The 27,536-nt window shown below is 44.1% G+C and overlaps 3 protein-coding genes across 6 annotated transcripts in view; 1 reads left to right on the forward strand and 2 right to left on the reverse strand.

Moving 5' to 3' along the window:
* The first annotated feature begins 774 nt into the window (after nucleotides 1-774).
* zw10 (zw10 kinetochore protein) lies at nucleotides 775-9,961 on the forward strand. The gene is made up of 16 exons (XM_061249326.1): nucleotides 775-1,006; nucleotides 2,061-2,195; nucleotides 2,452-2,553; nucleotides 3,319-3,396; nucleotides 3,785-3,944; nucleotides 4,378-4,536; nucleotides 4,846-5,040; nucleotides 5,613-5,749; nucleotides 5,887-6,069; nucleotides 6,584-6,831; nucleotides 7,562-7,633; nucleotides 7,900-8,069; nucleotides 8,747-8,877; nucleotides 9,000-9,131; nucleotides 9,246-9,448; nucleotides 9,705-9,961. Exons 1-16 carry the CDS (start codon nucleotides 902-904, stop codon nucleotides 9,823-9,825), a joined length of 2,331 nt encoding a protein of 776 aa, XP_061105310.1. The 5' UTR covers nucleotides 775-901; the 3' UTR covers nucleotides 9,826-9,961.
* Nucleotides 9,962-10,951: 990 nt separating this feature from the next.
* dlat (dihydrolipoamide S-acetyltransferase (E2 component of pyruvate dehydrogenase complex)) lies at nucleotides 10,952-23,812 on the reverse strand. Of its 2 annotated transcripts, XM_061249087.1 has the most exons (14): nucleotides 23,355-23,812; nucleotides 21,502-21,603; nucleotides 21,124-21,248; nucleotides 20,703-20,850; nucleotides 20,256-20,382; nucleotides 19,466-19,647; nucleotides 18,653-18,806; nucleotides 17,356-17,423; nucleotides 16,870-16,995; nucleotides 16,646-16,753; nucleotides 14,781-14,899; nucleotides 13,934-14,096; nucleotides 13,388-13,524; nucleotides 10,952-12,581 (listed from the first exon to the last, which is right to left on the reverse strand). In XM_061249087.1, the coding sequence occupies exons 1-14, from the start codon at nucleotides 23,616-23,618 to the stop codon at nucleotides 12,452-12,454; spliced, it is 1,953 nt and encodes a 650-aa protein (XP_061105071.1). In that variant the 5' UTR covers nucleotides 23,619-23,812; the 3' UTR covers nucleotides 10,952-12,451. The 2 variants fall into 2 exon arrangements, with proteins under 2 accessions (XP_061105071.1, XP_061105072.1); XM_061249088.1 differs by lacking the exon at nucleotides 23,355-23,812 and having other exon boundaries at nucleotides 21,124-21,330; nucleotides 21,502-21,564.
* A 1,204-nt stretch (nucleotides 23,813-25,016) lies between these two features.
* Nucleotides 25,017-27,536, reverse strand: part of dixdc1b (DIX domain containing 1b) — a 42,738-nt gene continuing 40,218 nt past the window's right edge. For all 3 annotated transcript variants that reach the window (XM_061248761.1, XM_061248760.1, XM_061248759.1), the window contains one exon: nucleotides 25,017-27,219. In XM_061248761.1, coding sequence (XP_061104745.1) covers nucleotides 27,213-27,219 — 7 coding nt within the window. In that variant the 3' untranslated portion in view covers nucleotides 25,017-27,212. The remainder of the gene's footprint in view (nucleotides 27,220-27,536) is intronic.

The raw sequence follows: 27,536 nt of genomic DNA on the forward strand, positions 1-27,536 counted from the left end.
TTGACTGCAAAAATTGGTCGCATGTCACCAAAATCGAACATTTGGCCACACCACTGACATGTTTGAGGAATGCATACAAGGAGAAGCACCTCATACCCACTGTCAAATATGGAGGTGAGTCATTGATGTTCTGGAGATTTTTTTTGCCAGGTGGTCCAGGGACACTATTTAAGATCAATTGCACAATTAATTAAACAAAGTAACACTTTGTACGTCGCTCTGGATAAGAGCGTCTGCGAAATGCCACAGGAAATGTTTTATTTTAAAAAAATGCAAGACTTTGTTTGATTCCACTGAATCAGTAACACTACACATGTTATGTCTGTCAATAACGGTATTATTTGTCAATTTACAACATTTTTGTGCATATTTAAGGGTGGCAATAATTCTGCAGCTCACCGTATATCCACCAGTTAGTGCCGGTATGCTGGTATGTGGACGAAAATCAAAAGTACCGGTAGCCTACTCCGTACTGGTGGGCACCGGCCCAATTCAAGAACTGGGCACAGTAAACTATTTAACGCTCATTTCCACGTTTCTTGAAATGAAGTGGGGACTTGAGAGCGACATGAGTTATGTCAGTATACACATCCTTCCCATGCATTGTGGCTACTATACTATACCCTCAGATCTACTTCTGAAAATATGTGATCCATTTGCAAAGGAGTCTTCATCAAAAGTCTGTTTGTTCATGGGTTGTTAATGTGACGCCTATTCCGCAACAAACAACAAATCCCATAATCCAAGCAAGACACACCCAGCATGCCACCGGAAGTAGTCATTTGCGTTCTGTCAGATTTGAAAGCGGGCGAAGGGAGGGGGCTATAATATTTTTTGTAGATATTGGCGGGGATTGCACATAATCATTTACATTCTTGGGGAGGAAAAATAAAACCAGAACATGGCTTCCTTCGTGACAGAGGTGCTTGCCAGTTCGGGAAAGTTGGAAAAAGAAGATCTTAGCAGTAAAATCAGCAAGTTGTCACGAAAAGTAGAAGAGACGAAGGTATGTTGTTTGCCATGAGAAATATCCAGTTGCTAGCCAGCGAGCTAGCTAACCCAGTCTAACGAAGTTTAGTAGAAAACTAACTGAATTTCTTTTGGTTGTAGATTTCTTTGAGTAACTGACTAGCAATTGTGGAGAAACCTGTAGTTGCCTGTCTAGTTTAATGTTCCGTGATAGCTAGGTTAGTTTTCTGGCTAAACTTGACGTCTAGCAAGATTGTAGAACTCGGGCTACAGACAATTTTGCATTTCTCTTAATCTCTTCAGCGTGACATGCTAGCTAGCTAGCAGTGGAAGTGACGTGTCATAAAGCGGTATTGTCTTTAGCAGCCACGAGTTGTTTACCATCTGAAGTTAGCAGCTACTTAGTGATTTTAAAATATCCAGCCAAATTTAAAATACCATAGCTATTCTCCCACGAATTAAGATAACTGGCTTGCAAGCTAACACCGAGGTCATTATATGTTTTAGCTTGCTTGCACTAACTTTGATAATGGCAAATTTGTTAGGGGAATAAGCGATTGCTATTAACGATCGATTAACTATAGTAGTGGTTGGCCTAGTTATTACTTGTGTTCATTAATTTCTAAAGAAAGCAATCAATAAATAAGAGTGGTTTGACAGTTGTCAAGCCTTTGTAGCTTGCAGTACGCAGGCATGTGAAAACGAGATTACCGCTAATGCTATTTCATGGCCATCTTTGTCTTGTCACACTTTTTTCGCGAGCGTAGACTCAATAGAGTATCAGATTCACAGAGTTAATTTTACCAAGGAGGCGTATGGCTATAAAAATAGGTACTATCTAATCTATGATCTTGTTTTTACACGCGAATGGTTACCCTTTCAGTGGGCCCACGCCCCCTCCCTCACGACTCTGCTGCAGTCCCATAAATATACCACACAGAAGTTCATGATTATAATACCCGTGAAAACATTAGCAATATGCGATTTCTAATCGTCCGAAGTAGAAAGGTTTTATATCAGAATGGAATGGAAAACTGGAAAACGCTACGTTTTCTGGATTTGTGTGCCTAGTCTGCCATTCCTTTCCACAGGAAGAAGTGTGCAACATGATCAATAAGAGATACAACGAATTCCTGCCCAGCATGCAGGGGGCGGAGGAGCTCATGGGACAAGTTGAGGATGTGTCCAAAGATATCAACATCCTTAAAAACTGCATTGAGAAGGAGGTGCGTATCGGTCACAAAGTTGGCAAACGTTTTCTCCTTTGGGCCCCCCAACATGCCCTGGAATAGTAACCAGTAGTATCGGTTTTGACTGCTGTGTTACTTTTCACCATCACAACTATACATGTGAACGCATATCCATTAAATCAGGAATGTTGGACTTGGTGGATACAATTACTGACTGACTGACTGACTGACTGAAACCGCTAGCTATAACCTTAAACCCATGCTAACCCCATGCTAACTCTCTGCTCTCTAGGCTCAGCAGAACCTGCACGTGGCTGTGACTGAATACACAGAACTGAAGCAGCAACTAGAGAAGAACACTACAGTAATCGGGGTGCTCAGGCGGTTGCAGGAGGTACAGAAACATTCACTTCTGCAGTTGCAAGTGTCATATCTTACAGTGGCTACTCCCATCACACTGCTGCTGTAAAAACAATGCACATGCTGTTAGCATGTAGACTCTTACATTACATTACATTACATTAATGGCATTTGGCAGACGCTCTTATCCAGAGTGACGTGCAGTGGAGTAGACTAAGCAGGAGACAATCCTCCCCTGGAGCAATGCAGGGTTAAGGGCCAATGGCTGTGCGGATCTTATTGTGGCTACACCGGGGATCGAACCACCGACCTTGCAGGCCCAGTCATGTTATAATCTAACTTCTCTGGGTGGTTTTGTAATTTTGTGCTCTTTGGATTAAAATGCTACAATTCTGGGGGAAGTAAAGCTCCATGAGCCCAACATTGGAGGCGTTCTCTAACCAATCGCAGTGATTTCCCCTGATTGGTTCAAATTGTGGAGCATGTGATAGCTCTACCCATTTTCCACTGAAGTGCCCTTCCATTGAATTTGTTACATGTTGTCTTTGGATGATTTATTGACTTTCCTGTTGAATTAAATGGATTTATTGAATTAATTGGATTTTCTTCTGTCTCAACAGAAAACATACATATTTTTGCTATTCAATCCCCATATATACAGCACTCCAGTCTGCTTTCCCAAAGCAAATGTACTTTCTCTCCTTGAGCACTGTTATTGGGTATACTGTAAATGATGATAAATGTGTATGTATGTGTTTGTATTTTAATTTCTGCTTTTCTCTCCATGTTGTTGGTTTAGTTTGACACTGCCATGGAAGAATATCACAGAGCCTTACTGGAAAAGAAGTACACAGTTGCAGCCACACAGCTTGAAAAGGTACAGAATAAGACGATGTTGCCACGGGGCTGCAGAAATTGGCATTTACCTCTGTGCACACTTGCATGCGAGAAAGAGAAAGACCTTAACAAAACTGTGATGGATATCACAAGACAACTAAAGCTGGTCAGAACAAATATTACCTGATACAAGCATTACTTTTTATCATGACGATGGAACTGTGGGTAGTACTGCACTGTGGGATGGGTGCACCAACCAGCTTCCTTTAGGACATGGACTATGTGCTGTGCATTAGGAATGCCGTTTGCATCCCTGGCTTTTGTTGTTGCATATAGCGGTTGAGGGTGAGGATCGTATAGGCGTTTGTGTGGTACATGGGTGTGGGAGGTGATAAGGTAATGAGCCTATTCTCTTGCGCCCCCTGCAGGCTCGGGGGAGTGTGGACACGCTGAAGGCCTGGAAAGGCTGCGAACTCCAGCTCCTGCGGGCTCTGAGCGCGGAGCTCACCATCCAGAGGGAGAACCTGATCTACCACCTCGGCGAGGAGTGGCAGAGGCTGGCCGTCTGGAAACTGCCCCCCACCAAAGGTGAGACCCCTCCCCCAGAATGGGAAATTCTAAAGTAATGAAATAAAACAAAAATAAAGGGATACATGTTTGTTGAAAAAGGCATTTAGTGGCTTTATGTTGCGTTAGTCAGTGGTATTTACAGTAAGCATTGAAAATGAAGTCATACGGTGCTGTAGCTGGCGTGGCAGACCCCTGGCTCGACTCCTACAGACTGCTGACGATCTTTTCATGGTGCTATCTTTGTATTTGTTCCTGAGAGGAATGTACCCAGGCTACATGCCAGCATGTTCCAGCTAAACCCTCTCAGCTGTCTGCAAGGCTTGAATTTAATATCATCAGCTAAACGCTGCCATTATTGCAAATATTGATGACATTGTAGTTAAAGTATTTGCAGTGGTTCTGTCTGCCTGTCTGTGTAGTAAGGGTTTTGTGTCTGTGTGTGCATCCACAGAGCTCACCAGTGTTGAGGCCTTCTTGAAGACAGAGCTCCACCTGAGCAGCAGAGGGCAGAAGGAGGAGGCCGAGGAGGGCGTGGCCCTCCTGCTCCTGGCCAATGTCCTGCAGGCCCTCGCCATCCAGGGACAGCTGCACAACAAAATTAAACTCTTTGGTGTGGAAACCTCTCCCTACGCTTTCTCTCTCCCTCTCTATTTCTCCCTCTCTCTCTGTCTCTCTTTCGCTCTCCCTCTCTTTCTCCATCACCTGACTTTCTGGGGATTGACACCAATTTGAGGCAAAAAGCTGGTAAAGAAAATGAGATGCTGAGATACTGAAGAGTTTGAAGAACGTGTTGCATGCAGGACCAGAGTTGAGTTTGCCTGTTGCAGAAGCACCCGGCGCACACAAGGGCTTTGTGAGGTGTGCGTTACCGAAAGCAGTTGCTGCATCTCTAAGCCTGTCCCTTCCTCCCTGGCTCCAGGTCAGGCCCTCCTGAAGTACATCCTGAAGCCGCTGATAACCTACCCCTCGCTGCACGTGGAGCTGACAGACGTCCCCGGACAGGGCACCGTGCTCTCCTTCCAGAGCGTGCAGACGGAAGCAGAGCACCCAACCCCCTCGCAGGTCTACACCAAAGTCCTGACCGTCCTGAAGGCCCTGCACACCCACCTGCTCGGTAGGTCCCGCCTCCGGTTATGACAGAGCAGTCTCTCGGCCGCACGGGGTGGGCCTTGTGGATGGTGGATGGTGAATTGTTGATGGTTGAACGGTGACGTTTGAAGAGGCTTGCCTGCAGATGGTGGTTCCTAAACTGAGATCCAGAGACCCCTGGGGGTGTATAAAGAAGTTTCCAGGGGGTCCACAGGAACATGGAGAATAAAATGTTCCCTTTTTAGAATATATTATATCTTGTTTGCGTTTCTATATTTCATAAATTACATAATTTACCTTTTTGAAGGAAATAATGCTTGGCGGTGTTATGCTTGGCAGTCGTAATGGTAAAACTTTCATATTGTAGTAAATGGCTTGCTACAGTATATATATCAGGTTTGACATGATGCAGTGTACCAGTGTGTTAATTATGAACTGTATTCCAGCCTGTAGTGGGTTGGAATACAGTTCATAATTAACACAGTGGTACAAGGTATCAAAGGTATCAAAAGTTAAAATGCTTTATTTGGGGTGGGCTCGGATAAAATAGGTTGGGAACCTCTGCCTCACAAGGTCTTCCTCAATTCTCATCTGCAGATGTTTCAGTGGGTGAGAAGAAGGTCTCCTTTATTCTGGGGGACATGATATGGGAGGAAATGTCGGACTGCGTTATTCGCGAGTGTTTATTGCATTCAATACCGGCCAACAGCAGCCAGCTGGAACAGTACAGTGTGGTAGGTGTTGGGCGCTGCCGCTACAAATACTCAACACCGTGGTTCTTTCTGGGGCCCATAATGTAGCTAATTCTGTACTGGGATTTTAAGTTTGGGTTTTAAAAAGTGTATCTGGGTTTCCTCGGTTTGTCCTGAAGGTGATTAAGGAGACAGAAGGGTTTGAGAAGACTCTGAGGGACATGCAGTACCTCACGGAGGACTCCACGGACCTGCTGAAGTACGCCAGAAACGTCAACTGCCACTTCGCCAGCAAAAAATGCCAAGACGTGATTGTAGCAGCCAGGAACCTCATGACCTCAGAGATCCACAATACTGTGAAGGTGAGGTGAAGTGTTGAGTCATCATGGAGAAGGTGGTCAGTTCACATAACTATTGTATTATTTTTATTTCGCAGACATTTATATGAGCTCTTTCTAGTTTCTTTGACTAGTTTTGTGAATGTACATTTTTACATTTTCAGTGTCTGCCCCGCCTCAAACTTGCACAGGTGTAGGCAGCCTTGTTTATGAAATGTGGAAGAGGTCTCTGTAGTAGTGCATACAAAACAAATGGTTTGATAAGGGCACTGAGGGCGCTATGTACGGTGTAGTTGTTAGGTAAGCTAAGCACTAGGTACATGGCGAGCATTGTTGGGCAGACTGGCCTGTTCTACGTTATGCTACGTTATGCTACATTATGCTACGTTATGCTATGCTATGCTATGTATGATTGTGCCTGGCCAGGACCAAAGCTTGCTGACAGCCACAGCCCTATGGGACCAGGCAGACTCCACTTTCTATGATCGCTGCCTGAACTGGAGGTGCATTAACTATCACTGCCGCTTACCCTCGGCAGATTTCGCCGGACTCCAAACTGCCGCTCCCTAAACTCCCGGCCCTGGCGGGGGAGAAGCCCGCCCAGCAGCCGGACGCGGGCGTGAGGAAGCCGTCCCGCGCGGACACGCCGGCCGCCCTGGAGAACGAGAAGCACCTGGACCGGCGCACGCTCTGCCTGCCCGTCTGCCGCATCAGCAGTTCGGTGGAGCAGCTGATGGAGCTGGCCCTGCAGACGCTGTCCGAGGCCGTGGGCAGCTCCAACCAGTGGTGCGTCCCCCGACAACGCCCCGCTGCTAGGCGACAGACACCGAGCCACATACTCTGCTGCATTCAGTCCCAGGACGAGCATTGGCACTGAACCACACAAATGTACTGTGGTACAAACAATGAAAAAAAAAGCAACATTAATCAAATTAATGGTGCCAGCTTAAATGTAACACAGGGCTGCTTAGTGCTACAACAAGCAAAAGGCTTTTGATAGGTTGTTCTACAGACCAGCCAAATGCACTCGGGATTAGTATTTTTTATGAAGCCACTCTAGATTATATTTATGTAAGTGCCATGTACATAAATTGGTACCAATTGATTGATTGTCCAAGCTTGCATGCTTGTACATTTCATTTCTAAGTGTATATTAGCGTACGTGTACCTATGCAGTTAATCCCATGCTGTGACTTGGCAGTTATTCGTTTAGCTGTGTTCATTTTGGGGATCACTGACGTCATAGTAACTGACTCCACAGAAATAGTTATTTGTATATGTAGTGCTGAAACAAGTTGCCATTGATGGAGGAATGAAGTACCATTAGGGTTTGATCTTCTGTGTGCTGTCAATCAGATTTGTTGAAACCAGTCGGAAGACTTTGATTGGTGCTCATGAATAGCTGAATGGCTGATTTACACTTGATGGCTCCGCCCATTGTGGAACCTTTTCTCCTTTCTTAGGCATTTTCTGTGAATAAGTTAATATTATTAATATGGTCCGTTTTCCGTTTCAGTGCCACCCAGCTTTTCTACACAGTACGAAATATATTCCAGTTGTTCTATGATGTCGTACCAACATATCACAAGTAAGTCCTTCCTTTACATTTCTTTCCTTTTAACAGCATTCTGTAGTTTATTTGATCAAACACATTTTTTTTTTACGGGCAAGTGCTTTGTCTGCAGGCATAAGGAATTTGAAAAAACATCCCCCACGTGGCTGTATCTACAACTGTATCTAAAACTGCATAATTTCCATGAAGAATACCTCATACCTAAGTCAGAAAAAAAAAAGAAAATGATGTGGACTGTGAACTGAAATGTCTCAAACTCATTTCCGTATTTGTTCTCCCAGAGAAAATCTACTCAAGTTCCCCCACTTGGCGGCCATCCACCATAACAACTGCATGTTCATCGCCCACCACCTCCTCACTCTGGGCCATCAGTTCAGACACCACCTGCCCAAGCCACTCAGCGACGGCACTGCTACCTTCGTCGACCTGGTGCCTGGGTTCAGAAGGCTAGGTATGGTGCCGTTGGAGACAAATCCCCATGACTTGGGTCTTGGGTGTGGTTTTTTTTTTTGTTTTTTTCTGGGCTGGAAATAGCATTCCCGGTGCATAGCAGTGTGAACCATTCTAGGTCTTACAGAAATAGATTAGTGCAGTGAAGGTGATCAACCAGCGGGTGGCTTCACACAGAAGGTTCATCTTCATCAAGTAAAACCTGGAATGGCTCATATTGCAGCTGTTCCGTCCTAGTAATGTATTTATTGCAATTTTTCTTGAAACAACTTGCTGGCCGCTGAAATAATATCAGAAATAATGTTTAAAAATCCGGGAAGTGAACTGTCCTTTTAAAGGTACAATAGGTAATTTCGGACTTGTAACGGTCAAGAGTATAGAGAGTATAGAGAATTATTGTACAGCTATAGGATGTTTTGGTGGAGTGCCGGCCCGTCAACTGCATATTTTGTAACCCGAATTTAAGGACTACAAACAGAGGTAGAGGATGAGTCAACATGTCAGTGAGGCTCTTTCAATGATTTACAGCAAGGGATTTACGATGGTCTTGTTACAATATTTTAACACAGAAATCTTACCCATTGTCCCTTTAAGATACTAGCACCATTTTGTGGTGAGGTGGATGCAGGTTGTGTTGGACACACTTCCCCGCTCACTGACTGCGGGCATGTCTCCCAGGCACAGAGTGTTTCCTCGCCCAGATGAGGGCCCAGAAAGCAGAGATGCTGGAAAGATTGTCCACCGCCAGGAACTTCGCCAACCTGGACATCGAGGAGAACTACTCCGCAGCCAGCAAGGCAGTGAGACAGGTGAGAGGAGGGAGGTGAACCCTGGGGCTGTAATGTAATGGGTTGTCTTGTCTTTGTTTGTGTTTGGATGGAACTGGATGAGCCTGGTCAGTCACTCATTGTGTCCAGCTTTTCTTTTCCAGGTCATACATCAGTTGAAGAGGTTAGGCACAGTTTGGCAAGATGTGCTGCCCGTCAACATATACTGCAAAGCAATGGGGACTCTATTAAACACCGCCATTTTGGAGATGATCACTAAAATCATGATGTTGGAGGTAGGTTGACATTTTGTTATATACAGAAAAAGTTGCTGTGCAAACCCAAAGCCCAGAATAGGTGTGTGTGTGGTTGTGTGGCAGATTTCCCTGATGCCCATGTTCTCTCTTCAGGACATCTCAACAGAGGATGGTGACCACCTGCACACGCTCTGTCAGACCATCATTGACGAAGGACCCCTGGTGTTCATTCCACTGCCTGAGGAAAGTAAGAATAAGAAGTACCAGGAAGAGGTGCCCATCTACGTCAGGAAGTGGATGACATTTAAGGAGCTGTCTGTCGTGCTGCAGGCAAATCTTCAGGATATTGTGGACAGGTAACCTTGCTTGGCTGTAATTTTATTGAAGCTTTTATCTGACTTTATTCAGTCATTTTATCATTTATGTTTCCTCTGTTAAGACATAACACATTGTCCCTCAGTTCCACAAAGTGAAGAAAATATAGTTTTATGGGAAAATATTGCATAATTCTGTAGAATTATGCAGATCTATTGTGTTTTGAAACAACCAGAAACAACAGGCTATTTGCCATTTGCTTCTTGGTTATGATTGGTTCTTCTTGTTTCCATGCAGGTGGGCGGATGGCAAGGGGCCCCTGGCGCTAGAGTTCACCACCAATGAGGTGAAGAGTCTAATCAGAGCCTTGTTTCAGAACACAGAGAGGAGGGCAATCGCCCTCACCAAAATAAAATGAAACCTCAAATACACTATTTATGTACAGAGCTCTTTCTCAGTAACGGAAAAGAGCAAAATTATACTTCACTTGTTTGTTCAAGCCTATTTTTGTTATGCAGTATTCTACAAAAAATAAATAAGCCCTTTTCATTTCATGTTGATTTTGTATTTTTTTTTGTATTTGTTTTCCAATAAATGTGCTTGCCTCCTACCACCAGAGGGAGCCCTTCCTTGAAATTAGCAGATGCAGTCGGTGGAAGGATAAATTACTTTACTGGACCATTCAATTTCATAGTAATGCAGGACTGTATCGTACATTAAAGGGTGTTGTAGTTGTCAAATCTATGCCATTGACAGTGTAAAAAAAATAACCACAGGGCTGCGTGTGTGGACCAAAAAGAAATAATGCTTCTTTATTACTTAAGTGCACAAAAACAACTTTGGCTGAATGAGAGGCTGTGTCTGAGATTGGGGCATTAACTGTAAAGGAAGGAGAGGGAGGATACACCCAAGGGTCTGGGCCTCTCCTTTTCTTCAGCTGTATGTGCAGGTGCACAGGACGATCAACCAGGGTGACGACGGGCAGGCTTAATATAAGCTGCACTATTCCAGACCAAGCTCAGACCTCTTAGAATATCCTGTGTGCTGGCTGACCCAAGCCTAAACTATGACTGAAATCCAGGGCTCAGCCCATGCTGTATACATGTGACACAGAGTTAAGGGTCCCTCCACCAAAAAAGAAAAAAATGGACTACTGTATGTGTGTGTAAGTTGAGAAATACTTAAAATGTCCCTACTTCATTCCTATGCCCTCGAGTGGTGTCGATATAACCAGCAGACATTCTTCAAGTCCATTGAAGATTCATTTTTTCCACTACAGGGCTATCGATTACAAATTCAAACCATGCCTTCACTTCAAATGTGTAGTGATTAGACCAAAACAATAAAAGGATCAGAGTGAAAATGTTCTGAAAAGGTCCTGAAGAATATATCAAATAATTTATTTTGTTTGGTGACATTTCTGCCTTAAACTCAAACATATCCTATGGTTTGGAAGTGCTGTATGTTTCCTGTATATCAACGTTTACATAGTTTTGCAGATAGATGTCCAGAAAGGACCCAAGATAAGGGGTGCAAGAGAGAACTTGGTGGAGACTGGACCTATTCACTTTATTACAGTCTGAAACTCCCACACGCCTTCTACCTTTCATTCCAAAACCAACATACAAGGTCAACTGTAAGGGACAAATGCACTTCAGGCTATGCTACATACATACATACATACATACATACACACGGAAACATGGTGAAACCATGGCCTGCTTTTGCCAGGACAGTTGGACACAAAATAGTACTGTATAAGCAGTTATAAATGCATTGTACATCTTGGTAACTCTGGATACCAAACATACTGTACATATTTGAAAGACCATTTAAAATATGGAAAAGGTAGGCAGACCTTGTGTCCATACTGAATCTCCACTATGAAAAAAAATACTGAAATATTCCATTTGCATTTTTCAAAGGATACATGTCCCAATTGTAACAAACTAGTAAAAAGTAGTGAGGTCTTCCTTCTTGCAGAATGTCACACGTTTTGTTTGTAAAATAACACCTCCCTTAAAGGTAATATACATGTATTACTTGTCCTGCTACCTGTAATAGCCATCTTTTCAGAATTGCCTCCCCTCAGGAAGTACTGACCTGGGGCTTCCTTTTTATCTGAAAGTGAAACGCATCTCTCTGACACACACACACACACACATTTCCCTAGTTTTTTTTTTTCTTCTTTTCCTCAGTACTGCTAAAGCACTATTCAAGGCTCCACGCAGGCCTATTTCTTACGCATCTTTGACATTAAAGAGAAGTGACACGCATACGTAAATCCATATATATCTTTTTGAAAACTCACAATCCCCATTAGAATGCAGTCACTCTTTGTCAGGAGTGAAAGCTGACAAAGTTAAATAAATAAGCCATGTTTCTTGTATTCAAGTATGGTAAGTTTAATCGACCCTATGTTTGAAGGCCCTGTAACATGACTCATCGTGTGTGCACTGCAGCTCATATGATTACAGTAACCAGGAGCGTCACGTTTCTGACGGGTTTGGAGGAACGATATAACGGGCAGAGGTAGAGAAGCTGAGTTAGAGGGCCCTGGAAATGTGTCGACTTTCACAGAAGACCCCTGATGGTTTGGCACACAAGTCCCTGTCCTGTGACCCTTTCGATGCTAATGCCTCACAAAACTGAGGCGATGAAATGATAGCCTTTCTCGTCAATTACCTTCCTGGCCCTGTCCTTACTGAACAAACATCTGCTTCAAATCAGACAGAGCCAGGCAGACTACTGCAGAAGAGCCTACGACAGTCCTAGAACATAAAGCCCAGCACTGAGTGAAACCTCTGCTTGTTGAATACCAGAGTATTCAAAACCTCAACAGCTGGGAGAACCCCTACACATAGCCTCTGCACGGTTGAAATGAAACTGATTATGTAGTTGCATGTGAGTGTGTGAGAGAGACAGAGAAATAGAGGGAGAAAAGAAAGTGGATATACTTTTTTTTTTTTTTTAGGGGGGGCGGGGGGTGGGGGTGTTGGGGTTGGAGTGTGAATCCTGGGTGGAGGTTGTCCTGATCTGAGTAATCACAGCAGCATGGTGACGGGTTTCTCCAGGAACTTGCGAAACTCGGCCAGCCACTGGGCCCCCACCGCCCCGTCCACCACCCGGTGGTCACAGCTCAGCGTCACCGACATCATGCTGGCCACGTCGAACCTGCACGGGGGGGGGGGGGGGGGGGGGAGAGAGACAACGCTTCAAGAAAGGAACAAACCAACAAGACGTCATCACTAGACACTGACTTGTGCTGTCATTGGCTAGGAGCTTTATCCAAAGCGCTGTACAACTGATGCTCCTCATTCACCCATTCACACACCAACCGCAATTGGCTGCCATGCAAGGCACCAACCTGCTAGTCTGGAGCATTTCAGAGTTAGGTGTCAGGGACACTTCGACACACCCAGGGCAAGATCGAACTGGCAACCCTCCGACTGCCAGACGACTGCTCTTACCGCCCGAGCCAATGTTGTACTGGCACTTCCTCTGGAGTGTGACACAGTCCGTGAAGGACTACACAAAACGTGAAAATGACGCCAAACTTGTCCAAGCCCGTTTGTGAGCGGGTGAGGGGAATGCTGTAGCCCTGCAGTGTCTGCAGCTGAACTGTGCCCTCCTCCTCTGCTCTCTCAGGCCATCTCTTTTCTTCCCTGTCCCTCACTTATCTCCCTTTACCAACCACTCGCCATCTAAATGGTAAATGGTTGGCATTAATATAGCACCTTTATCCAAAGAGCTGTACAATTGATGCTTCTCATTCACCCATTCATATACACACTGACACACCAATGGCGACACACCCAGGGTGGGATTCGAACCAGCAACCCTCCAACTGCCAGCCGACTGCTCTCACCACCTGAGCCATTGTTGCCCCCCATCTACAGTATGTTCACTCCTTTCTTTTCCTCCACCACCCTTCCTCTTCTCTCTCATCCCCCATTCCCCTCTCCCCCTCACCCCCTCACCCTTTCTCGTTGTCTGCAGGCAGCAGTCTCCTCTCTGAGCCACCCACAGCCAGGATGCAGGCCTGTGGAGGGTTGATGATCGCTGAGAAGTTCTTGATGCCGAACATGCCCAGGTTGGAGATGGTGAATGTGCCGCCCTGAGAAGATACAAAACAGCACTAAACAACCAACCACAGGGAGCCCGAACACAGTACTGGCTAGACGCAATCCCATTTACATTAATTACATTAATGGCATTTGGCAGATGCTCTCATCCAGTGCGACATACAGTTGACTAGAGTAAGCAGGAGACAGTCCTCCCCTGGAGCAATGCAGGGTTAAGGGCCCAACTGCTGTGCAGATCTTATTGTGGCTACACCGGGATTAGAACCAGTGACCTTGTAGGTCCCAGTCATGTACCTCAATCACTATGCAACAGGCCACCCATTAACACAGCACAAGTCTGCATCATAAACACGCAAGTATGGTAAAAACCACACACAGTGCGCCAACATGGAGCAGGCACACTAGAGTTTTACTTCAGGCTTGCTGGCCGGAGTCGCTCACCTGGAATTCGTGTGGCTGGAGCTTCCCGTCGCGTGCCTTGGCGGCCAATGAGCCCACGTCTTGGCTGATGGTCGCCAAGCCCTTGATGTGGGCGTTGAACACGATGGGTGTGATCAGACCGTTGGCTGTACTGACTGCAACACTGACGTCAACCACGTGGTTCCTGCAGGAAAGGGCACGGGGGGCATTAAAATATGAAAATAATAATAATAATAATAATAATAATAATAATAATGGCAGACATTCATAACACACCGTTAACAAAGATTACATTTATCCTCATATTACATTTAAATAAATATTCACTGAATTCAATGGAGCTAAATTATAAAACCAACAATTCAAAATCAAAGGATAAGTCTGGGAATTGTGGCACATACACTTAACATTGCATGCAGCAGTGTAAGGCTTTTAAACAAACAATTTCACAGGGATATAAGTACTGAAAGCACACATTTGAATTGAGGGCCAATGGAAAATGCTGGATAAAACATAAATCCAAATGTACCTTACTGGACTCACAATGGATATCATTCAAAGTCAATTGCTTACAGTTATATGTTACTGTTTTTAATTAAATACAAAAATGTTTCTGTAAAATTAAATCTTTTGGAAAATGAATATTTGGAAATCTTAAATGTGTTCTTTTATACTAACACACACAAAAAAATAAACATATATATAATAAAGTCCAGGGTGCCTAAGACTTCTGCACAGTACTGAAAATCAAATCAAATCAAATACACCTTGCTGGATGTACAATGGATACCAGTAATAGCTGATTTACATACTGTAAAAGCTATTGCATGAATACCCTGTTAAACTGCAGGCTCATTGAGTGACTTACTGACGGATCACAGTGTCCAGCCAAGAGGAGTTTGCCTCAGGGACCTTCAAACAAGCCAGGGCTGAGGCCTTGATGATGAAGTCATTCACAGAGAGCTTGATGTTATCTGCTTTTACCTCCTGGTAAAAGCAGGGGGAGAGAGAGAGAGAGAGAGAGAGAGAAGACGCACACAAGGCAGGATGAGTGACTGTCTTTGACAGGTTGCATTAAAAAAATACAAAAAATAAAACATATTAACGACCTCCCACTGTCAACTACATGTTCTAATGCTGTGTGTGTGTGTGTGTGTGTTTGAGTGGCTGATAAGCGAATATGCGAGTTCTGCCAGCAAGCGAGGCGTGTATGTGTCAATTCAATTGGTGTTGTAGATAAGTGAGGTGTGTATGTATACGTGAGAAATGGTAAATGGTTGGAATTTTATATAGACCCTTTATCCAAAGTGCTATACAATTGATGCTTCTCATTCACCCATTCCCACACAAGCACACACCAATGGCGATAGGCTGCCATTCAAGGCGCCAACCAGCTCATCAGGAGCATTTGGTTAGGTGTCTTTTTCAGGGACACTTCAACAAACCCAGGGTGGGATCAAACTGTAGGGAAAAATTCACAGAACGAAAGATCTCCCTCCTAAAAGCATGATAACCAATCACAAGTCAAAATCAGACTCCACCTTAGTGAGCAGGCTGGTTCCTCCAAAACTCTCGACGATGTGTGCTAAAAGTTTATCAATATATCTGTATTAAAGTATGATATGTACCCTGTATAGTTTCAAACTGATTAACTGCTAAATTGTGCTAGGATTACACAGTGAGCCCAGCCAGCTGGCAGGGGGGGGGCCGTCTTGAACTGTGTAGACCAAACTGTCAAGGACACGGGCAGAGCAAGATATGACTATACAGCTGATTTCTCCGGGACTCTCGATGTTTTATGCCAGGAGTGTATCTATTTGACCTAGAACATTAATTATAGCTGAGCTTATGAAAACGCAAGAAACCACAGTGAAAACTGTTGAAATGAGAGCAAAGAATGCTACGTACATTTACTCCCTTAGAAGAGAATAATTAATAAAATGTTTAGTATGTCTGTAGATTAGAAAAGTATATTAGAAGTGAATATTAATGAAATGTTTAGTTTGTCTGTATATTTTCAATGATTCCTGCTGCTTAGTTCGTATTATAAAAGCGAAAGATACAGAGTGACGTGTATGGATGACGTGTTAGAGGGAGGGCATCCAGAACTTTATGAGGTCTGGTAGTTTGCCAAGAGCAGGTGCGGGGTGAAGTGAGGACACGTAGTTGGCAGAATGCCCTGAACTTTGTACAGAGTTGGCAGAGCATAAGGACCGTTGGCAATTTGCCACAATGACGTTGTGGGAGGAGCGTTGGGAGGAGTTACGATAAGAAAAGTGTGGGTGATTTGCCAGAATGCGGTTTGAGGAGGAGTTGTAGGTGGAGTAACTGTGTATAAAATGGGTGTACAAATGCCAGTCGGGGTTCAGTTCTGGAGAGCTGATCCGGCTTTATGCACGTGTGCTAATAAAGTCTGATTTTCCTGAAGATCTTGCTGCCTGGTGTCGTCTTTTCCCTCGCGAAGATGTTTTTCGACAAATTGAAGATTTGGACTCTGTCGTTTCATAGACACGACAAAACCAGCAACCTTCCGACCGCCAGATGACTGCTCTTACCGCCTGAGCCAATGTCGCGGTGAAAGTTGTCGGTGAATGAGATGTAGTGTGAGTTAGAGTTGTAGTACGTAGTATGTAGAGTATGAGTCAGAGTTGTAGAGTTGTAGGTGTGCACTGAAGGGATGTATGTGGTGTAGTCACTAAAAGATGCATTTTAATATAATCAATGGGCCCTCACCTGGTTGAGTTCCTTCCTCAACTCCAGAACTTGGTCCATATTGACGTCAACAGACAGGTAATAGTGTGGGATCGTCTGTTTGGACTGCATCAACCTCTGTGCTATTACCTGCCAGAGAAGGGGGGTGAGAGAGAGGGAAGGGTGAGAGCAAAGTAAGAACAGACTGGGGTGGAGGTAGAGAGGGAGAAACGGCGTCTGTGGAACCACATGACCACTGCACTCACCTTGCGGATGTTGCTGATGGGGATGTCTGTGAAGGTGCCCGTCGGTGCAGCAGCCACAGCAGGGGTGGGGGCAACAGGGGCAGGTGCAGGGGCAGCAGGGGCAACCGCGGGTTCCACCGGAGGGGCCTGGAGGCACAGAGGAGGGCAGTTCTGAGTCTGGCCGGCTGCGCTCATTAATGTAGAGGGGGGTAATCTTTTGTTTCTACTAGGTTTGGGCCGTGTGGTACAGTAGCCAAGCATTTGGCAGCCGTTTCCTAATGTGCCCAAATAATTTTGATCACAATCATGTACGTTTCAGTGCCTGCATTTGTGAAATTGAACTTCATTATTTTATCTACTCCTTTTTAAAAACCTTTGGGTGCCCGAAGCATTTGGCCAGCTTCGTGCCACCCTTTAACAACACCCCAAATATACCGCAAAATGTGTCTAGATTTCACATCATTTTTGGAGCAGAAGGACAGTGATTTGGCAGAGAGGGAGACCTACGGGTGCTGGCTTGGGCGGGACGAAGCTCTCGATGTCCTTCCGGGTGACCCTTCCATCTGGGCCTGTCCCTGTCGGAACAGAAAATGGAAAATCACTCTCACCTACTGGCCAATCAGCTTCTGCACTGACCCAGGAAGTTGCTCCTTGAAAACAACACCTCCATAAGAACACGTGGATTGCCATAGAGAGGATGTTCTTTTTCTACAACAGGTACAATAAAACTGTAAAACTACGCCAGTGCAGGTCACGGCACAGACAGCAATCGATAACAGCAGTGATAAAGCCATTCATTTTCATACAGACCGTTTATGGCTACTGAGATAGCAGCAGTACCTTCCGTCTGATCCACAAGTCACTGCTCCAGACCAGAAGAACAGTCTGGATGCTAAACTAGGAAATTCTCCATCCATTTAGCCATTTCTTATCTGCCACTGTGTCAGACTAGGCTGCTTTAGACTGATAAGAACAAATTAAACGGCACAGTGTGCTCAACTACTTCAATAAAAAGCAAAAACATCCTGGATATAAAAAGTCACAAGTCACAGATGGGGAGGGTGTTTTACCTGCCACAATATATACAAGAAATCCACAAGCTACATAAAATCTTCAGTTATGAAATCCAGGCTCACGTAAATAGTTTCAGAGAAATTGAAAAATCAATTAGGAGGTAGGGAACCATCACCGTAAGGTGTCGTAAGATAATGACAAGTGGAGACTCTTGAAGCGAAACCCAACACATATGCACAGTATGCTGTAATAATATTGTTGAAAAGGTATGAAGAGTACTTCATATTATACCGTGTGTTTATCAAGCAAATTTCAGATAAAAATGACACTTAAATGGTTTAGTTTTTTGTTCCCTAAAATACTGAGTTGTGATTGCTGTAATTTATTCTTACTAAAGATGTCTTTAGCTATATGTTAATTTCAAGGTACACATAAATCGAATTATGTAGTGTTCCCAGGAACATAACCTTTGCATAACATGGGGACGTGCAACAGAAAGATTGTCATTTTAAAGAAGTGTGTATTTATAAGTCATAAGTTCTTTTGAAAAATTCATGAAAATAAGATAACAATTTTTCCAGAAATGTGTCCCACGTAATAATTTAATCTCACTACAATAAGGAAGAAAACTCAAAAAGAATTTTTTTGCAATTATTAGCATGGTAAAAATATGAATTATCAATATAGCACAATTAATACAGAAAAGTATGGGGTAGAATATCAACTTCTTTCTTTTTTCCCCCTGGAACATTACATATTAAAGTTCCAGAAGGCATCTGCCTCTACCTACCCTTGACCTGGGCCAGGCTGATGCCCTTTTCTGCAGCCAGTTTCTTGGCCAGAGGGCTGGCGAACACTCGGTCCTTAGGGGCCGCAGCAGGGACTGCAGCGGGGACTGCAGCAGGGGCCACAGCAGGAGGAGGGGGAGGAGTGGGGGCTGCTACCTGAAACACAAAACAGTGTGGGGCACACTCAAACCCTGTCTGCTCCGTGTCAACAGAGCCATACAAATGTCAGAACGTCCTCACATCACCTGTGTTTGCTCTGCCACACCAACTAGGGACCGTCTGTATGTATTGTGCCTTTACCATTTAAAATACATCATGTCAAATGACTGAAAAATATTTGGATTGTATGTGACCCTTAGGTATTCTTAAGCATTCCAGTTGGCTGTTCAACCTTAGCAATCTTAGTACAGGGACCTATTTTCCACGGCATTTTTTCCCCCAGAGGAAATTGAAGCTTGCTGAATTTGATATGTGAGAGCGAACTGCACAGCCAAAGTGACCTGTATGTGTTTGCCCTCAGGGTCAGTCAGTTTCCATTCAGAAAAGTTCAGTTTATGTACTGAAAATGCCCACAAGATTTGATGGGGGAATTCCAAGTGAATTAATTGAATTCCAATACATTTCTTGAATTGACTGAATTGCAACGGAACTGACCCGGTTGCCCTCTTCGAGAACCATTTCAAGTGGATCGTCTGTTTGAGCACAAAATGCTCACAATACCCTGTTAAACTGCAGCCAGTCACTGGTTAAAAGTCAATCTCCTAGCAAATAGGACAAAGAGACTAACAGAGATAAGAGAAGGGAGGGGGGGTTACCGGGGCTGGGGGTGGAGGAGGGGTCATGATCTCCGCCACGCCCGTCTCCACGTAGTCGGCGAAGGCGGCGATGTCGGCCTCCTTCTCCACAATGATGCAGAGCGGGGTTCCCAGGGGCACGTCTCGCGTGCCCTCAGTGATCATGATCTTAGCCAGGTATCCCTCCTCCTGCACCTCAAACCCTGGAGCAGAGCACAACGGGGTTAGAGGAGGAACGAGGAAGCGCAAAATCACATTCTTAACGCTGCCAGTCCACCAGCACATCTCGCACTCTGCCGCTGATTCGATTTAAAAATGGCCTTACCCAGAGTGACTTAGTCATTTTGCTGGGGCAGTTAAAATGAATCAAAAATGAGCAATTCTGCCAAATTACCCTCACAACGGGTTCAGTCCTCCAGTGCAGATTTGAAATGGCAACATTCTAAATTCAATTTATTTGTATAGCGATTTTACAACACAAATCGCCACAAAGCAGCTTTACATAGACCCAGCCTGGAGATGCCCTCGGAGCAAGCCTATGGCAACAGTGGCAAAGAACAAAGCTCTCTGACTAACAGGAAGAAACCTCGAGCAGAAGCCGGCTCAGAGTGGGAGCCCATCTGCTTCTAGCCAGCATATGAGGAATAATGAATTATATCAAATGACACAAGTAATAATTATAATACAATATCCAGGAGGGTCTGGATCTTGACACAAGGAGGTCAGGGCCGGCAGGATGGGAAGATAACGGAACCGAAAGTCAGGCTGTGGTGCCTGAGCTGCAGCTCATGAACAGGGGCCCAGGACTCACCGATTGTGGCCTTGTCGGTCTCTATCTCGGCCAGCAGGTCTCCCTCGCTCAACTTCTCCCCCACCTTCTTCTCCCAGCGCTGCACCGTGCCCATGGTCATGGTGGGGGAGAGCGCAGGCAGCAGGATCTGAGGAGGGTGCAGAGCAGGGCATCCTTTACACTTATGCATTCACCGTGAGGTTTTACTTTGATTTTCAATGTTCATGATAACTCAGTCTGTGAGGCCATGCACAACTTCCATTTTTAACCCAAGTGGACAACTGAACTGAACTGAACTGAACTGAACTGAACTGAACTGAACTGAACTGAACTGAACTGAACGCTTGCCTTGAATTGAAGTGAGCTGACAGGTTCCTGAGAATCAGAGCAGAATCCAGCCGAGCTCTGGACGAAGATTGGGAAGATTGGGAGTGGGCTCTACTGCATTTGACACACGGCTGTACCTACCTTCATGTGGGAGGGGTACGAGCTGCCGGGGGCCTGCGGGGGGGCCGCAGCAGGAGCAGGCGGGGGAGGGGCCGCCGCCGCGGCTGGGGGGGCGGAAGCAGCGGCCATTTCCAACGTGTAGTCCTTAAACGCAGGGATGTGGTCGGGGCTAAGAGAAGAGAGCGGTTAAGACCAAGACTAGGATCCACACAAGCAAATCTCCACAGTCAAGTTTAACTCATTTGTTAAATGGATAAATGCTCATCTGTGATGCTGAGTGGTATGAGAACAAAAGATCCAGAACAGAACTTTATGGAAACTCGCAAGTTACTGCAATGCAACTTTAATATTCATTGTAGCTCCTTGTGAAGCTATCCTTCAATGATACGTATAATGATCTTTTAGCCAATAAGAGCACTGCAAACTGCACCAATAAGCTGACCTGTCCACCGTGATGCAGATGACCGCTCCGATGGGCACATCCCTCGTTCCCTCGGCAACCAGGATCTTGGCCAGGTAGCACTCTTCCAGGATCTCGAATCCCACAGTCGCTTTGTCCGTCTCCACCTGGATACAGGAACCATGGAAGTCACAGTTTCCAGCAACGTGCGGGATGCTACATGTACAAAAGTGCTGATATCTCATTTGTCTGCAAAAAAATAGCATCATGACACAAAATGTGCAAGTTTACGTACAATATCATTACTCTCTAATTCAACAAAGCCTTGTTGCAGAAAAGGACTGACTTAAATCTAGCAGTCCAGAGGAAGTTATGTTGGAAGATGATTGTTCATGAACATAATGACAGTTGGCTCCTCACCTCTGCAATCAGGTCTCCTTCTGAAATCTTCTCCCCTTCCTTCTTCTCCCAACGGGCGAGGGTGCCCATTTGCATTGTGGGGGATAAAGCAGGTAGCTCCACCTGTAAAATACAGAATCATCAGAATGTTCCTAAACATTTTTAGGAGGCATAAGGGTAGGCTTGTAAAGCAGCTCTTGAAATTCCAAGTCAACATTTATCTTTTAATCTCCACTACAGTCGTGGCCTGTAGCTTTTTCTGTACACCAGACACGTCATACAACACAGCAAATGCATGAATCGCAGTCACTGACAGTGCATGCAGAAAGCAATCACTATGAAACACAATTAGAGCATAAATCATACAGAAGACATACAACGGTAAAGGACACAGCAGACACGTCCCTATTACACTTTAGACTACAGCATACACAATGCGTAAATTGTACTTTTAAACAATGATTTTTTTGTCTGAAGTCACGGGTGACTTTATACACCCAAAGCCATACTATGATTACTAGGCTATATCCAACATTACTGTAAAGTTGTCCAAATGACAAGTCCAAGTGGTCCCAACAACCTCCAGTGTTTGCTTAAGTCCAGCTGAACACACAACCTCCATACAATACACACTCAAGAGACGATGGAAAAGCAGCTAGTGCACATACAATATATCCAAGGTTAGCGTAATCTGATTCTGATAGCGTAAAACAGTGCGTACCAACAGGCTTACATACGAAATGCTCATAGGTAAAAATTGCCCCTGCTGCCATCAGTCAGACAACCGGACAGGATTTCCCTAAACTCCATCCCCCATTGTCTGACAGTGATAGGAGCGAGTTACCTTATGGGCTGGGTATTTATACAATCTAGATACAATCTTTTCATATATGCTTACTTCACCTGAAGTTCTACCTAGTACAAACAGTTAATCTTCTATTCTTGTCTACCCTGTCAGAGAAATGTGAGGGCCCAAGGATTTCACTGAGCTCCACCCCCCCAAAGCTACGGACCTGGGCCATGAACATGAACATGAACATGAGAAAATTAACAAACGCATAATAAGATTACACAGCTTTGCATTTCAAAACATGTTTTTTTTTTTATTGTACAGTACAACTGTAACCAATCTATATTGAAATGTATTTTAAAGACAACCAATTAAACATGGATTTGGGCATGCAAAGATCGAAATACCATGTGTAATGCACAGCAATTCAGCCATCACGGATTTTACCATAGGCAGGTCAGCATATCACCAACAAACGAATTCCAGTTTGCCTACCTCCGTCTAGTAAAAAAAAACTGACTGAACTATTTAATTAAATAAATACATCCTCTATTTACATCCTCCATTTTCTTCAAAAAAACATTGACATGTACAGAGTTAGAACTACAGCAGAAGTAGGGAATGCATGCTTTATGCTACCAGCTTGCCAGGACATATTCATAAGGCACAGATCCAGCAGCTCCACGACATCACTCATTGCAAATCAATCATTCTGGGCAAGAGACAGAGAACAGTATGTAGGTCCCCGGTAAGCCGGAAAACGCCTATTCGTTTCAGCTTGTGCTTGGCGTATTGCGTCCGAGCCATGCTGCCTTGAAGGTGACATCTACAAAACCGAGACCTATAACTTAGAAATTAGTGAAGGTTCGAAGAGGCAGAACAGCATTAATAGACGTAATTTACAGAAATGTAATTCGGTTGGTCGGGAGACTAAATAGTACTCGCTGTCCTGGCAGTGGCAATGATCTTCTCACCATACAACTCTGATAATTAGCATTTTCGCACCCATGTTGCAGCTAGCAAAATAAAGTCAAGTGCAACCGACTTACCACACTCCACGAATCATGCAAGCTATCATGATTACCTTTTGATGAGGTGGTAAACTGTAGCACCGTTGGCTTTGGTGGATACTTGCAATCTGACAGCGTTGCACGTAGCCGTTTCTGTTGGTAACATTACTGAATTTCGTGATATGAGACATAGGCCTAAACCGAGTGCAACCACCAGTATGGTACCGCTTCAGGTGTCTTGTGCCCGGTTCGGCTCGCGAGCTCAGGGCAGGGCCCGGGTGTAGACTGGAACGAGTGAGACATCCAGACTGTCTCAACCGCACCACCAAACGTAGCATCTTGACAACCTGGCTATTTCTCAACAAAGAGTAGCTGCGATCGGATCTACACAGGAAGCAACCCTGTACTAAAAACGGGCGATTTCCTTTTTTTAAAAATCAGTAACTATGTGAAGCTACCGCAAATTATCCCCCAGTGCTGATCAAGGACCCTCACTTTCCGAATGACCTCCCTGTCACTTTACGGCTCTCCTTCCACTCGCCCTCCAAGTAATTTGCTAGGTTGCCAGATTAAAAAAAACCCTGTAAGCGATGAATACGTCACATTGGCTTCAAAGGTTTATTTTGGTTTTGTCATTGCAAAATAAAATAAGAAAAAGAAAAAGAAAGAAAGGCTGATGTTAACTTAGGTAATCATGTAAAATTAGTGGCCGTCCTCTCAGAACCCCTGGACGTTACCACAACTACTCTACTTACAACAATAGTGTCAAGTTACATGCCAGAGGCTCCGCTGGTTTTCGGTGTATTTCAACACTGGTCATGTTCATTTTAGTCGTTGATTAGTTAACGGATGCACACATTTGGGTTTGCAAAGAAAAAACGGCTTCTCACTGTTCCTCTGGGACTCTAGGACTCCTTATTTATGGGAAGTGGGTATTCCAGTTGCATCTGCTTAGTTGACAAGCAATACGTCTATTATTGGCAGCCTAGTTACAGTTATGCGAACAAAACTGATTTAACATATGTAATACCAGATCTGGCAACCTCAACAAGGCACCGCCCACTGTCGTAAAAACATTGTCGTAAAACAGTAGCCGATTGAGTCTCGTCTTTCACAGTAGCTGGGATGTTTGAAGTCGCATTGTAAATATTGTTTAGCATGAGCTGGGTCTTAGTTATTCTTATACGATACTATGCCGAAATTTCGTTTGCGTGCTTTAAATTATCACTAGCTACGTGGTTTGAGTAGGCTATCTAGCTAACTTACTGTATCTAGCATGGATCTGAATTCGCTCGCTAGCTGGCTAAAGTGAATATGGATACAACCTGCCATGCTAATTGTTGTGAAGCCATTTCTACCGGTCACCAAAATGAATGAATCATTCTGCGGTGTTATTGTTGTCCAATCCGTTGATTTAGGGGAACGACAGTTTACCAGATACAAATATAACATTATGCCATTATAATATTTGTGTACTATAGCCATCTGTGTAGTTGGTGTTCGTGTCATTGCTTAAAAGTAGGCTACCAGTTATTCCTCTCATCTAAATTTATTGAGATCTTTAAGATTTTCATCGCATGATTAAAAATGATTTCCACGTTAACGTAACTAATTCCAAAAAGATATGTTCTGTGAATGCCAATAATTATTGTTTCTTCTAAATGAAGGTAAACATCTATTCTAAAACACACATCTGAGTATCTTACATAATAATGCACACACAAACGTGAGCAATATAGCCAGTAACAATCGTTTAATGGGAAATAATTATGGAGGAAAACACGTTTTCAAAAGTGAGACAATCTATTAAACTGCTGAAATACATCCCGTAAAAAACAACCGTTAAATGCATCAAATGTCCATAGGAAAGAGTAGATTTTGAAGTATGGCAGTTAGCCTCTGAACACTGCACTGGTTCGAAAAATTGGTCCCGCTTTCCCCAGCTATCTTGCAACTCGTGGTCTCTTCCTTACTCATGGACAGACAACACTGGTCCCAGGCTATTTGGCTCAGTGGCCTTTTACTACCAGTAGGAGGAGGAGGCTACCGTTTCTCATTATACTCTGTTGCTGAACAAGTAAGCCTGTGTCCTGTGCGTTTCTCCCCTCTGCGATTCCTGTCACCGTCTTGCTTCCAGACAGCAGAAATATAGCCACCATGTGTATTGGTCCCTTGGGTTTTTAATCAAGCACCCGTTAGAAGTGTAGGAAAACACTGCAGTATTTAAATGTTCTGCACAGCATGGCTTGGGTATTGATCCCTTATAGTTAAATACCCGGTGACAAAGCAGTGTCCTCATTAAAAACATTTTGAGTTTAACAATGTACCAGCTTAAACATTCAAAATAAAAACACCATGCCTCTCTTTTTAACAATATACAGTATAAACCTTATTTACAGGAATAGACAAACACATCAGTCACAAGTTGTATATGAAACACTGGCAACCCGTGGGGTACAACAGAGTACATGCCTTTGTGTAAAATAACGAAACAAAAAAAACTCTCCCACTGCACCTCTCCCTCCTCTACCGCAGTCAAAGTGCACTGCACCCATCCTGATAGAATTACATACAAAGAAATCACAGCAGACACTCCATGAACATGGCGGTTAACATGGCAATTTTCTGTCACTTAATTACTTCACATTCGTGTGAAGACTCACAATTGGAAGATGTACGCAAAAATAAACCTTTACAACGTCCTTTAAAAATAAATAAAAACATTAAAAAGTTCAGACATTCTTGAAGGTGACCTGCTCCAACTTAGTACTATGGAGTACAAACTTGAAAACATGTTGCAACTTAACCCATGTGACCTTTTGGGCTGGCACTGTACAGCAGTGCATTGTGGGTCTGTATCATTCACAGAGGGCATTACAGTATTATACCTGATCTTCACTGTAAGTGCTGGGGCTCATTTCTGCATTTTATACACAGTGATATAGCGGCTCTTCAGTTGCTTTGTCAGGTGTTAATGCATTTTGTGTTTTGGCTACAGAGTTGGGATCAGTTCTGTGTTTCAACATAACCCTTTTTCTGTTTGGTTTTTCCAAGTTCTCAGGCTTAGTATCTCACGCCATTAGGATTGTAAACTAATCCATTAACAACAAGAAAAAGATCAACACTGAACGTTGAAAGATTAAACTGACCATTCATCCAATACATAATACAATATATTTTTTCAGTTGCTATTAGGAACTGACCCCAGCTCTGTTTGGCATATAAGCACTTTTCTTGGATCTCCATGGATTCTTACCACCTCCCCAAGCCTCACTGCATGGACACTGTTGCAGAGGTGGGTTTACTTCCTACAGACAGATCTCTGTTGCTTACCCTGTGCTTTACCATTTATATAAGTCATACTTATATGGCTGTCTGCAACAATAGCTTAAAGCACTTCACAACCATTTACTTCACAAAGGAGCCTGTACGTTTCACTGGAGGAGCGAGGGTAGAATTTAAAGTCATTCTCAAAGTCGTCTTCGCTGATATGTAAGGTGAAGCTCATCACAAAAGCATGTTCATGTAATCACGAGCTACAGTATGGAAATAAAAAAATATTTTGTCACCACAACATACAGTAAGACTGATGAAGCCTGCTGGAATAGAATGGGCTGTGAATAGCTTTACAAGATTTGGCACGATCTCCAAAAATAGGAGCATGTTATTTGCTCTTTTGTTTGCAATATTTGTCCTCCAATGTACGGCCAGATCCTCCAGGAAGTCGTGACCCGAGCACCTCTGGCATCCTGACCACGAGCGCTCGCCCCTGGGCTGTGCGGTGGAATGGGCCTGAGGCACCCGGCGTGGGTAAAGCTGGGAGGAAGGACCTGCCTAAAGCGGGTAGACCAACAACGCTGTCTACCCTGTCCACAGCCTCTGCTCCTCTCCTCTCTCATCTGACTGGAGAAGGGCCCTTCCAAAGCCTGGGCCTAGGGTCTGTGGAGAAGAGACAGCTGTGAGTCTTTGTGTGTGTGTGTGTGTGTGTGTGTGTGTGTGTTTATCTCTGCGTGATTTTTCGTGTTTTTGATCAGGGCCGTGATTGCTTGAACAACCTAGAGAAATCTTGTAGTTTGTTTCATTAATCCGTTTCGTGAATTTAAAAAGACATCAAACATGTCCTTACTGTCCTTCTGCCGAATGAGCCTGGGTAGATGTCATGATGTTCAGATCATCTTGTGTACATGTTACAGGTCATAATATACTGTGCATCTTGGTGCTAAACAATATCCACTGGGAAAGGCGTACAGTACCTA

The sequence above is a fragment of the Conger conger genome, chromosome 7, assembly GCF_963514075.1.
Source record: "Conger conger chromosome 7, fConCon1.1, whole genome shotgun sequence".
In the NCBI taxonomy this organism is placed as follows: domain Eukaryota; kingdom Metazoa; phylum Chordata; class Actinopteri; order Anguilliformes; family Congridae; genus Conger; species Conger conger.